This window comes from Physeter macrocephalus, chromosome 15 (genome assembly GCF_002837175.3).
Source record: "Physeter macrocephalus isolate SW-GA chromosome 15, ASM283717v5, whole genome shotgun sequence".
Classification (NCBI taxonomy): domain Eukaryota; kingdom Metazoa; phylum Chordata; class Mammalia; order Artiodactyla; family Physeteridae; genus Physeter; species Physeter macrocephalus.
In genome coordinates this window covers 65,406,003-65,420,638 of record NC_041228.1, presented here as the reverse complement: position 1 = coordinate 65,420,638, position 14,636 = coordinate 65,406,003, and the positions used below count along the sequence as shown (strand labels likewise).

The following is a 14,636-nucleotide window of genomic DNA, read 5'->3' as shown; positions in this document are numbered from 1 at the left end:
CTCAAAATTACAAGTTCCAATACAGTATCTCTCTAGCTAAGAAAGACTCTATTTTAGAGAACATAATACCAACATCAACAGCTAAACAGGGTCATTTTATTTAAAGCTGCTACTAACAGGTTATAAAACAATATAATCGCCAATAGCATGGTCCTTGGCAACACAGGCACTGACTTTAATTACACAAGAAATAGAACAGCTCAACAACTTACCCTTTCTGATACTTTTCATCACTGAAATAAAACAGGCGGGAAATGTGGAAAAGAAACTCGACAAAATAGTGCAGCACCAAAAGAACAAGTCCTAGATGATTCAAGCTGTTAAAGGAACACATTTAAAATGAAAAGATTAATTATGAATTAAGACAGATTAGCATACGACCTGCCCAGTCCATATACACACCCAAGAAAAATCCCAACTCACTTCAAAAGATAAGCTCCAGCAATGTGAAAGAGGTAAAGACCAATGTAGACGAGCTGACGAGGAATATCTTCCTGTAAACAGAAAATTGCACAGTAGATTAAAACATGGGGAAGCACTTGTGTTCTTAGGAGCAGTGTGGCAGAGTGAAAATGCACTGTCACAGAGGAAGACTTGAAGGCCACTCTGCCCCGCACCCTTCCTGAATGCTCACCCCAATTAGCCGCCGCAGTTCTTTAACCTCTCCTGGCTTCAGCTACTCATCTAAATGTGAGTAACAGCTGGGTTTGCCTGAATCAGATGAACTCCAAATCCCTTTCAATACTGAGTGGTTCTTTTTATAATAAACACTTATTAAATGACACAATATTAATAACCATAATGTCCTTGTACTATTAAAATTGCTATGTTTATACCAGCAGAGATGCTTTTGTTTACCTAAATAGTATTCACATTTTTTAGCTCATGCTTTTAGCCCCTTTCATTTCATTATCAGTCAAGTCATTAAAATCGAAGGTTAAAGTTTATCTTCTCACTTAGGATACATTCTATTTGTATATTCTTTCTCCTCTTAATAACCTGTAAGCCAGGTATCCAGATCTTACTTTTGCTTCTCTTTTTTTCTTCTATAGTCCCTAGTGACCTGGTTATCTTAGAAACAGTGGTTTTCAAAGACATAAGTCAAGTACATCATGAAATCGATTTAGGGGGTCACCCTAACATGTTCTGGAATACGAAATAGAATAAAATATGCTAGAGTGTATAGCACATTGCATTGTTTCATGAAAATTTTAATCCAGGTGTTACACACACACACACACACACACACACACACACACACAGAATTATAATATAAACTCTAGTTTTTCATCTTGGGTTGCAGTAAAAAATGTTTGCAAAATATGAACAGTGATAGGCCCAATAAACACTTATTAATTTATGAAATGCCTGTACCTCTCATTTCTGCTCTTTTTTTGGCAGTTTACCACATATATTGATATATATATATGTCTCTATTAGCCTGGCACATTTATATTACAAGGCTCTATTAGCCTGGTTAGCACTATTCATGTACTGCGGCTCTAATTAAAATGACTAAAATGGTGGTTGATGTTGGCAGACTGAGCTGCATTCATCTGGAAACTCACTAGACTCATCTCTGGCATATAACAGAGTTGAGCACAGGTCTCTATTGGTCTTCTTTTTGCCGCCTACATTTCAAGTAGGGAGTTACTTGACCAAATCTTCTGAGAAAGAGTAGAGTTTACAAGTATAGTTTTGAAACTAAAAACTCTTTTCTAGTAAGAATGCTACAAAGATCAAGTATTAGAAAGGTAGAACATACAACAGTTGACTAGAACTATATAGAGTCCTACACTTTGGGTCTCTCAGGGAAAACTCCCAAGACATAATACCGAGTTTACAGTGGAGTTTCCAACTGGAGAGAGAAATATCTCTGAAAATAGGCTGTCTGAAGATTCTCTCCACATAATTTTCAAACTTCCAATGAACTACTTCTCCTTACCAAAGGAGAGAGGGAGAAAGGTGTCGAGACAACATGGTGAAGTTCAACCACAAGAAAGCCTCTTCATTCCCTTATAGTCATTTCAGACCAGCTCAGCTGTAGGGTTATAACTGCAATTTGATATGCTACGTGGTGTGTATATCATTGGCACCGCACAAAATGATTTTAGATAGTATACAAGAAAACAAACTTTCATTATAATTTTAAATAAAACATTTTAAGTTGCAGCAAGGTGGCATGTAAGTGACTACGTATGGGAAATACTGCCATATTCCTTCCTTCAGATGTGTTAAACAATGCTCCAAATTTCTGAGGAGAAAACAACACTAGGGGGACCCCCAATACTTATAATAAAAGCTTTTTTGTTTTTTTAATTGCTGATTGAACACTAAACTCATTTTACTACATAACAGCTTGTGTAAATCGATGTAAAAAACTAATTTGCTGGAAAACCCAGAGCAGTGTAACTGCTTGGGAGGATTAAAAAAAAAATATATATATATATTTTTAAGAATAAACACAAATAAGTTTTAAAAATACGCCATTTAGCAGAGAACATAAGATGCCTATCTTTTCTCCCCTCTGACAAAAAACACTATTATAAATTACAAACACACTACCTTTCAAAAAGCCATTCCATTTCTTTTATATTTCTTGTCCTTAATTAAGTGAGGCAAGGTTGTCCTTGCCATTAGGTAAAGAAAAATCCAGAACTTCTTCCCTAAATTCAGGTTCAACTTTGCATTTCAGCCCTGCCTTTCTGATAGCAGACCAGATGAGTCAATAATGGAAAGTAAACTACCAACACAGCTTCCATCTTCACAACCATCAAATGCCTAGCAAGAGCTTTTACAAGTCTCTTCAACTTTCAAAAGGACGGAGTAGTAAGAATCCTTTTTCTAAGTAACGGAAACTTCAGCTGTATACAAACTGACCAGTGTCTCTAAAGTAATGTTTGCATACTCAAAGCCTAACCAGAGACAGTGTGTCAAAATAAATGAGTGACAGGGAGGAGCCCACCAGAAGAAGTGGTGGAGAACGTGAGCTAAAGGCATTCCCACAGTAACAATACAAAGGTCATGTGCATGATGTAGCGTGACTTTTAAAATGAGAAATTCTTTCTAGATTTCATTTAGAAAATGGCTGCTTTCAGCAGTCCTGTTCTAGGCCAGACTCCTCTGACATTCTTCAATCCTCATGGGGTTACAGCCCCTCTGGGGCTTACATGTCTATGGCCAACAATAAAGACCTTGCCCAGCACCAGGGTCTCTGGGGCCTACACGTTTCCCTGGGGCTCAGGGAGCACAGGGAAAGCTGGGTGAAATGCTGGCACATATCAGTTCACTGGCCACGTGAGATTTCAATTAGGGAGTCAGTAAGCCATCCACGGGCAGTTCATCACTGTTCTAGAATCTAGAGTCTAGATGAATATAAACATGGCTGAGAAAAGGCGATTTTGGTTTTTCAAGACATTTTCACACATCATCCTATGATTTTGTTACCAGGAGCCAGAAATGAGGTTTTGTGTATTTGTTTGTTTAAAGATTAGCAAACTTTTTTTATACTTGAATGAAAAAAATATATAATGAAACTGAATTATTAGAAAAGCATTGCCAAGTTCCTATCTATCTTTAATGCTAACGTTCAAGTAGTTTATATAAGGATGAAGTCATAGAGTGATGACTTAGAATTCTGATAGCTTCATTTTTCATGGAAAATCTAATAAACATAGTACACTTAAATCAAAACAAATTCTAAAATTATAAATACCTTCAGGTGACATTTTCGTTTGTTATTCCAACATGTTTTTATTAAAAAGGTCAGCCATATACTTTAGTAAACTTCTCTTTTTTAAAGAAAATGCTTTTCTTAACTACACTGTACTGAAAAATTAACTTTAAACTGAATATCACATATATGCCCAAATATAAGGCAAAGATTTGCCCCTAAACAACAGACGGAGCTGTCTCATATGTAAATGTGTTCAAAGCTCTCCTAATACAGGGATGTGTATCAATTACTTTATTCTGAACAACAAATAAATGTTTGGGTAAGATACATAGCCTGAGAAACCTCAATCAATGTCACTTCTAAACGCTTAGAGAGGTCTAGTGGAGGAATCAGTAAGACAGAGGTACTGATGTACTCTGGAAAAACGGACTTAGATGAGTCAAAGAGTAGCTCTAGTGATGAAGGACAGATGTTAACAACAAAGTTGAAGGGTGAACATAACCCTCATGAAGTAGGAAAAAGCATTTTTCTAATTTAATATACTTTATATGATATACAATTATATGTATGGATAATTAAACCAAATAAACTGATACTAGAAATAAAACATTTGGCTATTTCATTCACACTTCCCTGAAACTTCATATATTCAAGTTGGCTAAAAAATTACATTTTGAATCCTCTTATGGGCAAAAAGAGAGGACTATTTGTATTGAAACATACATATTACATGTAGTTATAATATCCTTCTTAAAAGAAACTGAGTTATTTGTGACTAACACACATCTTGAACTGCTACCGTGTTCCTTTCTTCATTTCTCTGTAGGATCCGTTCAAAACAATCACTGTACTAGTTTTTTCCAGTAAAGAGTTCTTCCAAAAATAATTTTTATAGAGTAAATTTTAAGAAACTGTTTAACACATATGCAGCTGTTACTTTCAAATTATGTTAATTACTTGCAACAGTTACTTTCGACTGTCATATGTAGGTGTTAAAAATAGTTTCAGTTAAATTCTAAGTTATGCAAATTATTCCATAAAAATTAGATTGCATTTCTGGAGAAATGCCATCTGGCAGGAATTGATAAGAAAAGAGCTTTGAGAATGAAAATGAACAATTACTTTGAAATGTCCCTCTCTACTCACATGGTCAATGAACAAGATATAGACATATGAATTAATAATGAAACCCAGAGGTATTATGTCCACAGGTATAAAAAGTACACGAAGAAAGCTTTAAATATTGGAACCATGGTACTAAGACATCAAGGAACTATGATGGTCTCAGCAGTGCTTTGCAGAACCTTCTGTAATGATGGACATGTTCTCTATCTCTGATCCAAGATGGCAGACAGTGAAGCCACGTGTGGTGAATGGGCACTTGTAATCGGTCTAGTGTGACCAAGAAAGTGAATTTTGTTTTTGCTAAGTTAATTTAAATGTGGCTTGTGGCTACTAATTTGGACAGTGCAGCTATGGGACATGTATGGTACAGTAGGTGCTTACTGAATATGGAAGCGTTATTGGAAACTGTGAGCCTAAGAATTTTACCTTAAGACAGTTCTAAGTCAAAGGTTTTATACACCTTCATCCTAATCCTTACAATCAACTTAACCAGAAAAACATTCTACTTTACACGGCCAAATTTGGTGGTGTTTTCTAATCGTGGCAGACATCAATGATGACAGACACAGAGGACACGAAAAGTCACAGACACAACACAATAATAAATCAAGTGCCTATACTCATGAATTAACTATTTAGAGTATATATAGAAATAAGTGTTTGTGGCTTTTGAGAAGGCAGAGGAAAGATGGTTGCTGGATGGGTTGGTTCCTCTGCTATTTTGGAAAGCTTCTCAAAGTAAGGGGATTTTAAAAAGTGTTTTAAACATGGAAAAATGTGAAATACATACAACAAACAGACAGTATAACGAATCCCCAGGTACCTATCGCCCAACTTCGTGGTTGTTAACTCATGATCAGACTTCTTTTATCCACAGCCCCACCCACCTATCGTTCATATATAGGAATATTTAAACAATCTCACCCCCAAAAAGAGAACAAAAGTGCCTGATTAATTTATCAGAGGGAAAAGGTATTCCAGAAAAAAGAACTGATGCATTGGGATTATAAAATTAGAGAATGTCAGTGTGAATGAGGCATAAGGAGAGAGTGGAAGAAAAAGGGACCAGGGGAGGGGGCTGGTCTTAGAGGAGAAAGAGTTAAAATAAAGGAAATAAAGTTTACTTTGTGACATCACAGAAGCCTGACTTCAGAAGTACTGAGGGTAAAACTACACAGGAGGCTACTGTAGTGCTCCAGTGGTTTACTCATTGTTCAAACAAAACAAACAAACATCTCTCCCACCTATTTCACCAGGAAAAAAATTCAAGGTGAATATTTAACTATGGTTTACTTTTCTCGATACTGAATTTTTCTTTGGGACTTATACACAGTACCATTTAGTTGTACAATAATCTAATTAAGCCTTTTGGTCTCACTTGTGAAACTGCTAAGAATATCAGTAACACAAAACTAACATTACATTGCAAAATATATATATATATTTTTTTGTGGTACGCGGGCCTGTCACTGTTGTGGCCTCTTGCGTTGCGGAGCACAGGCTCCGGACGCACAGGCTCAGCAGCCATGGCTCATGGGCCCAGCCGCTCCGCGGCACGAGGGATCTTCCCGGACCGGGGCACGAACCCGTGTCCCCTGCATCGGCAGGCAGACTCTCAACCACTGTGCCACCAGGGAAGCCCTACATTGCAAAATGTTTAAATTTTAATTTATTTTAAATTACCACTAACGTAATTTTAAAATGAGAAACTAACATGTCAAATGTAAAATCCCCCTCTAAGTTAAAATGACTGAAGGTTTCTTCAATAAATACTTAAGGATACTTAGTCTCTGTGGAAAGGGGAGAGGTGAGAGAATAGTGGGGGGAGAGTTGAGGTGAGACGGAGGTTAGAGACATGAGGAAATAATTTTAAGAAGACTTCCAAAAAAGGCAAAAGACAATTTTTAAAATTATAAAACCCCTGCTTACTTTTTTGGTTTTCTGGAAGTAGAGTTCAGGAAAAGCATGAAACCAGTATGCCAACTGTGATATGTAGAAAAACTTCATTTGAAACCTGTACCAACACAAGAAAGTAAAAAATACCTTTTAAAGCATACCATTTTTAAAGAATAGAGTACAAACAGTGGAAATCAGGATGTACTAAGTAGCCACCTTTGTGTTACCACTTCAGGTCCCCTCACGATACTCCATGTACAGTACTCTCCAACAGCCACTTCCCCCGGCCCCCCGGCCCCCCAGCATCAGTCAGCTCCTCTGGATTAAACAGCAGAAGCAGAGACATGATCTGCAGAACACTGTGAACATGCAAGCGAGATGGGAGGAAACAGAGCCCCTTGACTATTAGTTACTTAATACTGAAGAGTATGCCTGTCAGCTACTGAAAACATATGGACCATGACTCTAAGGGAATCAAATCACAGATCGGTAAGGTTTCGTCAACAGGGAAGTGGGAAGGGCAAACAAGATGGATACAACAGTGAAGGTGCATAGATTACCCAGCACCTGAAACCGGGATAATCCCAATTTCAAACGATCCCTGGATTTTTTCTTAGGGAAATACGGTAACTCTACCAGGCTGAGACAGTGAGAGCCCCCAATAAATGGAGGCAAACCAGGATTCCAGAGAAGAATAAGGCACTGACGGACTCCCCAGGAGACATATCATATTCAGTCTAGAATCCAGTCTCCTCCTCACATCACACCTCTCCAGATCTTCCGCTTTCTCTCTGCTCTCCCTCTCCCTCTCCTCCAGAGGTCTAAAGCAGAAAACACAAAGCCAATCTGAATAATTCCAGTGGGGTGGGGAGGGGGAGAAGATACAGTCCCACATAAATATGATGCTTATATCTCCAGTTTACAAAAGTGCATTGAATTAACAATTTTTAAAAGTCAGAATGGCTCAGCAGAGTATGGTAATATTGCAGGGTCATGTTATTCCCTTCATACTTTTTCACCAATCCTCACATCACAACGCATTTATTGACTACTTTCTACCTGATAAGCACCTACAGCCTGGCACAGCAAAGGATATAAAAAGAGACAGTTCTTCTTGCTGTCAAGGTACATGTAGCCTTGGTGGGCATGGGTACAACTTAAGACTTACATAAATGAGACAATTACAGAACAGCCAAGACAATGTATAGATAAACATAAAATGCTGCATGCCACAATGACAAATTCAGGAAAGCAGAAGCCAATATAGGCTAAAGGAGCAAGGAAAATATGGAATAGATGTTCTAGAGCTGGGCTTGAAGAATGAATAACTTAGCTGGCTGACTTTGCAACCCCTGAGCTTCTTACAGCACTGTACAGAAACCCTGGGGGCCGGAAAAATAAAAAAGAAACAGTCCCTACCCTCAAGCTTACAGTGTAAGAGAGTAAGAAATGGAAGGAGTGAAAAGAGACTGGGGAAAAGAAAAGGAGCAAAAGAATATAGAAGATGGAGCAGTGATGAGGAGAAGGGTTAGGGAAAAGAAAGGGAAGACAGAGGACTAAAGGATTACTGTTAAAAATCAGTTTTCTCAAGGTAACAAACATGCTGAAAAGATTATATACATGAAAAAAGCACACAGGAATTTTTTGTCCTTATGGCAGTGAGACTGCCAAAGACATACCTACTGTACGAATATCCCTAAGGTCCTAAAGAGAATAACAAGAACAAATCCTGCTTAAAATGACATGACCATGGTCCTTAACTAAGAAAAACCTGCTGAAAATGACTTACGTCATCAGGTTATGGGGATAAGCTCTCCACAAGATAGTTGGGTCTGAGATATAGTTTTCCTAAGAGAGAAGATACAAAAATTAGCTTAATGAGCAGGGAAACATCTTAGAAAATAAGATGGTATTTTCATTCCTTGCACATTTACATCTCTCCACCTCAAGCTCCATTGAAGTCCAACCTTTCAGATGTTTTAGTTATTTTCCATTCAGTCGAACTGCTTACTTTAGTGAAGTGAAAATCAATATGAGTGACTTGAAGTTAAATAAGACATAATTCCTGGCTTTCGAAATTCCTTCAATCCAGTAGAGTAAAAAAGACACGTATGCAAACGAACATAACACAACCAAAAAACAGTGAGTTGTTTACAACTCTGCTGTAAACAGAGTTACAACAGCCACTGGAGGGATGAATTTTGTCCTGGGTAATCAAGGAAAGGGTTCAGAAAGAGGTGGCACCTGACAGGAGACAGAAGATCAAGGTGTTGCCAAGTTTTACAGGGTTATGTCCACATAATAACCATGTCTTTTTCTTAGATAACCAGATCTATTTAGTGAGAATTACTGCATATGTATATAAAAAAAAAAACTGAAGCAACTTATCCTTAATATTTTCCCATGGAAGTTTAACACCTTTACAATTTTTTTTTTTTGGTGGTACGTGGGCCTCTCACTGTTGTGGCCTCTCCCGTTGAGGAGCACAGGCTCTGGACGCACAGGTTCCGCGGACATGGCTCACAGGCCCAGCCGCTCTGCGGCATGTGGGATCTTCCCGGATCGGGGTACGAACCCATGTCCCCTGCATCAGTAGGCGGATTCTCAACCACTGTGCCACCAGGGAAGCCCACCTTTACATTTTTTAAAAAATGTATAAGATAGAACTTTTGTACATCAACAATAAAAAGTATTTTTAATGTATAAGAAAGAGTTTAAGCTGAACTTTAACGTATCTATAAAGTATCATTAAGTGGAGCACAGGCTCCGGACGCGCAGGCTCAGCAGCCATGGCTCACGGGCCCAGCTGCTCCGCGGCATGTGGGATCTTCCCGGACCGGGGCACAAACCCGTGTCCCCTGCATCAGTAGGCGGATTCTCAACCACTGTGCCACCAGGGAAGCCCACCTTTACATTTTTTAAAAAATGTATAAGATAGAACTTTTGTACATCAACAATAAAAAGTATTTTTAATGTATAAGAAAGAGTTTAAGCTGAACTTTAACGTATCTATAAAGTATCATTAAAGCAGCAGTTTGCAAAGGAACAAGCACTGGACTGAAAGTCTGAGTTTTAGTCTATCTCTAACCATAAGTGTCATACCCTGGAAAATTCACTTTACCTATTTATTCATCTCTAACATAGCGATTAAAAAAAAATACTGTGTCCTGACAAACTCAAAAATATGTAAACTCTGGGGTTCATATAAACTTAAAGGACTGATATTACTAATATTAGATACTCTCTTCCCCCTCATTAGTTAGAATGGTACACTTAAAGGTTTAGATAACCTTAATAAAAAGTTAATCAATATTTTAATTTGCTCAGAAGATACCTGGACTGTTTTTTAAAGAATGAAATGACTGGAAACACTACAACTCATGTAACCCAGTGGAAGTATCACTGATAACTTACCCTTTTTGCTAATACAGAGATACCTGCAAATGACTACAAGATATGAAGACAACACTCAGATCGACTAAAAATGAGTAAGGCTTTCTGAAACATTAAACATAGTTGGCAATTTTTGCTGTATAAAAACTAACTAAAAGAGAGGCTTACTGATGAAACTTGATTTATACTAGTTCAATAGCAGAACTCCTAATCTTAGATAAGAAGAACAAGAGACAAGGAATTTTTCTAAGGTTCAGGGTTTGCTTATGAGCATTAAAAATAGGACATCAATTTCTGTTCTGGGTATATAATTAAATACTTTGAGAGATAAGAATTTCAGCACAGTACATACTTACAGATATGAGAATGAATGTGCCCCAAACACAAGAAAAGAGGTAGAATGCACTCAGCTGACCAGATTCATTAAACTTGCTGTGTTTCGTTTTGGAAAAGTGCATTCGCCTGTTAATTTTCTAAAAATAAAAACAATCGTTAATAATTAAGATTATAAAATATATTTAATATGACTATCATAGTACAGAGAGCTAGTATTTTACAAAGTATAGATTTCTAAGATTGCATACTTACATCCAACACATATTCTTGAATTATGGCATGAATAATTATCGCCACTAGCATGTAGAAGAAAACTGTAGCCAAATCTTTGATACCATAGTAATAAAGGAATGCTGATTCAGTAGCTTGTTCTTCTGAAGGTCAAAAAGGACAGGACACACATACACAAAAATATACATAAGATTATAAAAACAGCACTTAAGTACAACATAGTTATGGAAACAAACAAGAGAAGACTAACCTAATAAATAAGTTTACAGAAACATCATGGTAATTTGCTTTTGGACACCTTCAGTCTAAGGAACAATGAAAACTGAGGAGACTATCTAGAAGTCTAAAGCTTCAGAAATTATTTACAAAGACTTGACACGTGTTAGTTACAGCCATTAAAGACCAGAGAACACGGAAGGGGAGGCCACATTAAGATCCTTGGGGACTGTAAAACTGATATTACCTCAGGGATAGGGGTTAGATTATACTTAGGTTGTATTAAAGTTATACTTAGCCCATTTGCCTGTCTTTTCAAAGAACTTTTGAAACTTTCTGCTTTCTAGCTCTACTTTCAAACTAGACACCACATTTATGATTCTGCTGGAAAAGCTGACTTAACTTTAATTTGATTTAGTTTTGAATTCTAAGCAGGAGAGACAGAGGCAACTGCTACAATTGTTTTCAATCTTTAAAATTGCTAAGATTTTTTCAGAACGAGACTTAATCAAATACTTGTGAATTGATAAAAGAGCTTTATTTTTTTCTGGCATACTCAAATTTCAAAACAACTTTGTGGTTCTGAGCACTGTGATATCTAAGTTACTACATCAAATATTTAGAAAATGATATAACTGAACAAAAACCCAACTCCATGTTGTATAATTGATCTTACATTCTAAATAGAGACTCCGGGCTCGCGGCAAGTTTACCACCTGAATGTGGTAATATTTTGTTAACCGAATACCCCACTCCTCACCCATGCTAGTTAATTATATTAATTACTGCATTCAACTACAATCAACTTCCGATAACAACTTGATTTTTACATAGCATCATTCAGAAAAACTTTTCGAAATAAAACCTAAAAGTGTAGTTTGGATGTTATTACCAGATGCTTATTGACATTCTCTCTAATCAAATAACTGATAGAATGGTAGAGCACAACCAAAAAGTGAAAAATAAAATGGGCTTAAGAGGGTTGTTATTACAGGTCCAAAACAGAACCCATACCAGTCAGAACAACTGAACCTGAACACTGGGCCTTTAGAAACCTTGACCGAACAAAGACACTTCAGACAAATGTAAAATATCTATTCTTAGGATTTTCTTATGAAAAGATCAGAGGGAAGAGAAGAAAAAAAAAAAAAAACTTCTTCACTGGAATTTTAAGCCCATTTACAAAAATACACAATAAACATTAAACACATAAAAACTGATTTTCATACAATATATAGGGTAAAGTCAACCAAACCATCAGATTTTGCATTACAAAATCATCAAAATAATATTCAGTCTAATCACGAATGAGAACTGTGAAAATAATGAAGAATCTAGTGTTCATGGAAATTTCCAAGTCTGTCCGACTGAACTCTTCTACTTAACCAGAAAATTCCAAAAGAAAACTACCTACCTGTTGCAGGGAGGGTAACATTGTACTGAAGAGTAACAAAAATTATAGAAGCTTTTGCTGTTATCTAGAAAGAAAAAAAAAGAAGATCAAGTCAATTTGTGACCCTCTCCCAAATAGCAAATCGGGGGGAAAAACATTCCAAGTTCTGTCCCCACATCTAAGAACCAAGGGCACCCTAGTTCCAGCTGCACCCTGACAGGCACGACTGGACTTCCCGATCACCAAGGAGTTGAGCTTGAAAGTGAACATAATTCACCAGTGTAGTCTGCAGTTTAGATGGGATTGTGTAATTCACTCCTAACTTTTAAGATTTCAAGAGATACTGCAGTTCCAGTAAACAGTGTTTTGACAAATAATGTTTCTCTACTCTAGACCTGTACAATGAACACAAACTTTCCAACAAGAAAAAATTTTAATGTAAATTAATGAAAGAAAAGGAAGCGCAGTTACCATGACAAAAGGTAGATCAAAGGTAGGATCTGTGGTGTGTGTGTTAATCTCCCACACACCTGGCATAGTTACATGGTCGATAAATATTTAACTGACCTGACTACTAGTAAAAGCAAAGTGGTCAGAACAGAAAAATGGACCGCTTACTCAATATTTATAGGCACCAGGCACTGTGCTAGACAAGAAAGGATAACAAAGGAATGATATAATCCTGATGACTAGCAACTCAGTCCGGTCTGGAAGACAGGTAAACAAATTGCTATAATACCACAGAATCAATGCCAGTCTGAACTGAGGATAAACAACCAAAGCATTTTTGTTTTTGTTTTTGTTTTCCTCCTGGGGTGAGGAATGAGGCATGCTCTGGAAAGGCTTCGCAGGGGATGTGGTGCAGAAGCTGTCTCCTGTTGGAAAAGAAAAGTTCCCTAGGCTCACGCAGTGGGATCGAGAGGCAGCACAGGTGGGGAAACAGAAGCACAAAGGTCAAGGAGCGGTCAACAGGAGGTCAGGCACGGGCACACATCAGGAAGGGGTAGAAAGGCCTAGAAAAGTTACCAAGTGCTAGAAAGGACCTAGTTTGCTGAGCTTAGTAGTTCAGATTTTATTTTAGCCCGACGAGACAGTTTTGGGGAGGGGGAAGTTATTCGTGCTTTTCAGAAAGATCGCTGACTGGGGCACAGCGCTGGCCTCTCAAGCCCCCTCGGAGCCACGCTCCACCCCGCAATCAGTATCCCCTCCTGATCATGTTAACGCCACTCCCACACCCATCCTCCCTCCACCCGCGCGCCAAAGGTCCTTCACCGATTCCCATTCTCTCCAGGATAAGAACAAACTCCGCGGTCTGGCCCCTGCTCCTCCAGCCCCCGCCCGCCACTTCTGACCCATCCCCTGCCTCCTGCACTCCTCCCGCCACAGCTCCGCGCACCAGCAGTGTTATCTGAAACACTGCTGGAAAACTTCTCCACTTCGGATCTCAGGTCAACTACACCCTTTCAAGGAAGGCTTCCTTGTCTCTTAGGATAGGTCATTTCCTTTGTTAGATTACCTCAGAGAGGTGTTCCTTTCTTACAAAACGTATACTCTTGGCGCGATTGTATTAATCACTGCTGTCTCACCCATTAGACAGACAGTAGTCTCCATAAGAGCTGGGTGCACGTCTGTTTCTGCTCATCACTACATGCTTAGAGCCCAGCATGGCGTGTGGCACTTACGAGGCGATTGTTCAATATTACTGAATATTAGATAAAATATAAATTGGAGTAAGGATGCAAGTCAAGTACGAGTTTTGCCAGAGACCCTGTGAAAAATAATAAGGCCTGAACGAAGTCAGTAGTAGTGGGTAGAGGCGGAACTTTTGAGGCAGAATAAGGCTTGGTTAGCAGGACAGAATCAGATTATGTACTGATGCTGCAACAACTGGATGAAAAGCAATACTATTAATAAAAATGTGGAATATACAGGAGGAACCGCAGGTCTGAGGGAAAGAAGAAATCGCGCTTTATATAAACTTAGATTTCCATGAGATATGCAGGTGGCAAGACCAACAGGTAGGTAAGGCCCACACCTGGAGCTCTGCAGGGAGACACGGGCTTAAGGATTTGGAAGTCTCTGTTTACAGACAGTACATGGTACATAGTCGAGGCTGTGGAAGCATATAAATCCTCTACAGAGCGTGTACAGGACTCGATGAGAAGCAGGACATCGGAACCACGGAGAGGGCAGAGAAAAAGGCTGGTGGCAAAATAAGAAGAAATGATCAGAGAGGAGAGGCAGAGAGAGAAGGAAGAGAGCTAGATGCCCCAGAAGCCAAAGGGGAAACATTTCAAAAAGGTGTGGTTGGGCTTCCCTGGTGGCGCAGTGGTTGGGAGTCCGCCTGCCGATGCAGGGGACGCGCGTTCG

General features: G+C 38.5%; 1 protein-coding gene across 1 annotated transcript in view; it reads right to left on the bottom strand.

Moving 5' to 3' along the window:
• The window catches only part of TRAM1 (translocation associated membrane protein 1), a 29,306-nt gene that overhangs the window by 8,259 nt on the left and 6,411 nt on the right, over positions 1-14,636 (bottom strand). The window contains exons 2-8 of the mRNA XM_007128946.3: positions 12,288-12,351; positions 10,679-10,800; positions 10,447-10,563; positions 8,487-8,545; positions 6,731-6,815; positions 424-494; positions 213-317 (exon numbers count right to left, since the gene is read on the bottom strand). Coding sequence (XP_007129008.1) covers positions 213-317; positions 424-494; positions 6,731-6,815; positions 8,487-8,545; positions 10,447-10,563; positions 10,679-10,800; positions 12,288-12,351 — 623 coding nt within the window. The remainder of the gene's footprint in view (positions 1-212; positions 318-423; positions 495-6,730; positions 6,816-8,486; positions 8,546-10,446; positions 10,564-10,678; positions 10,801-12,287; positions 12,352-14,636) is intronic.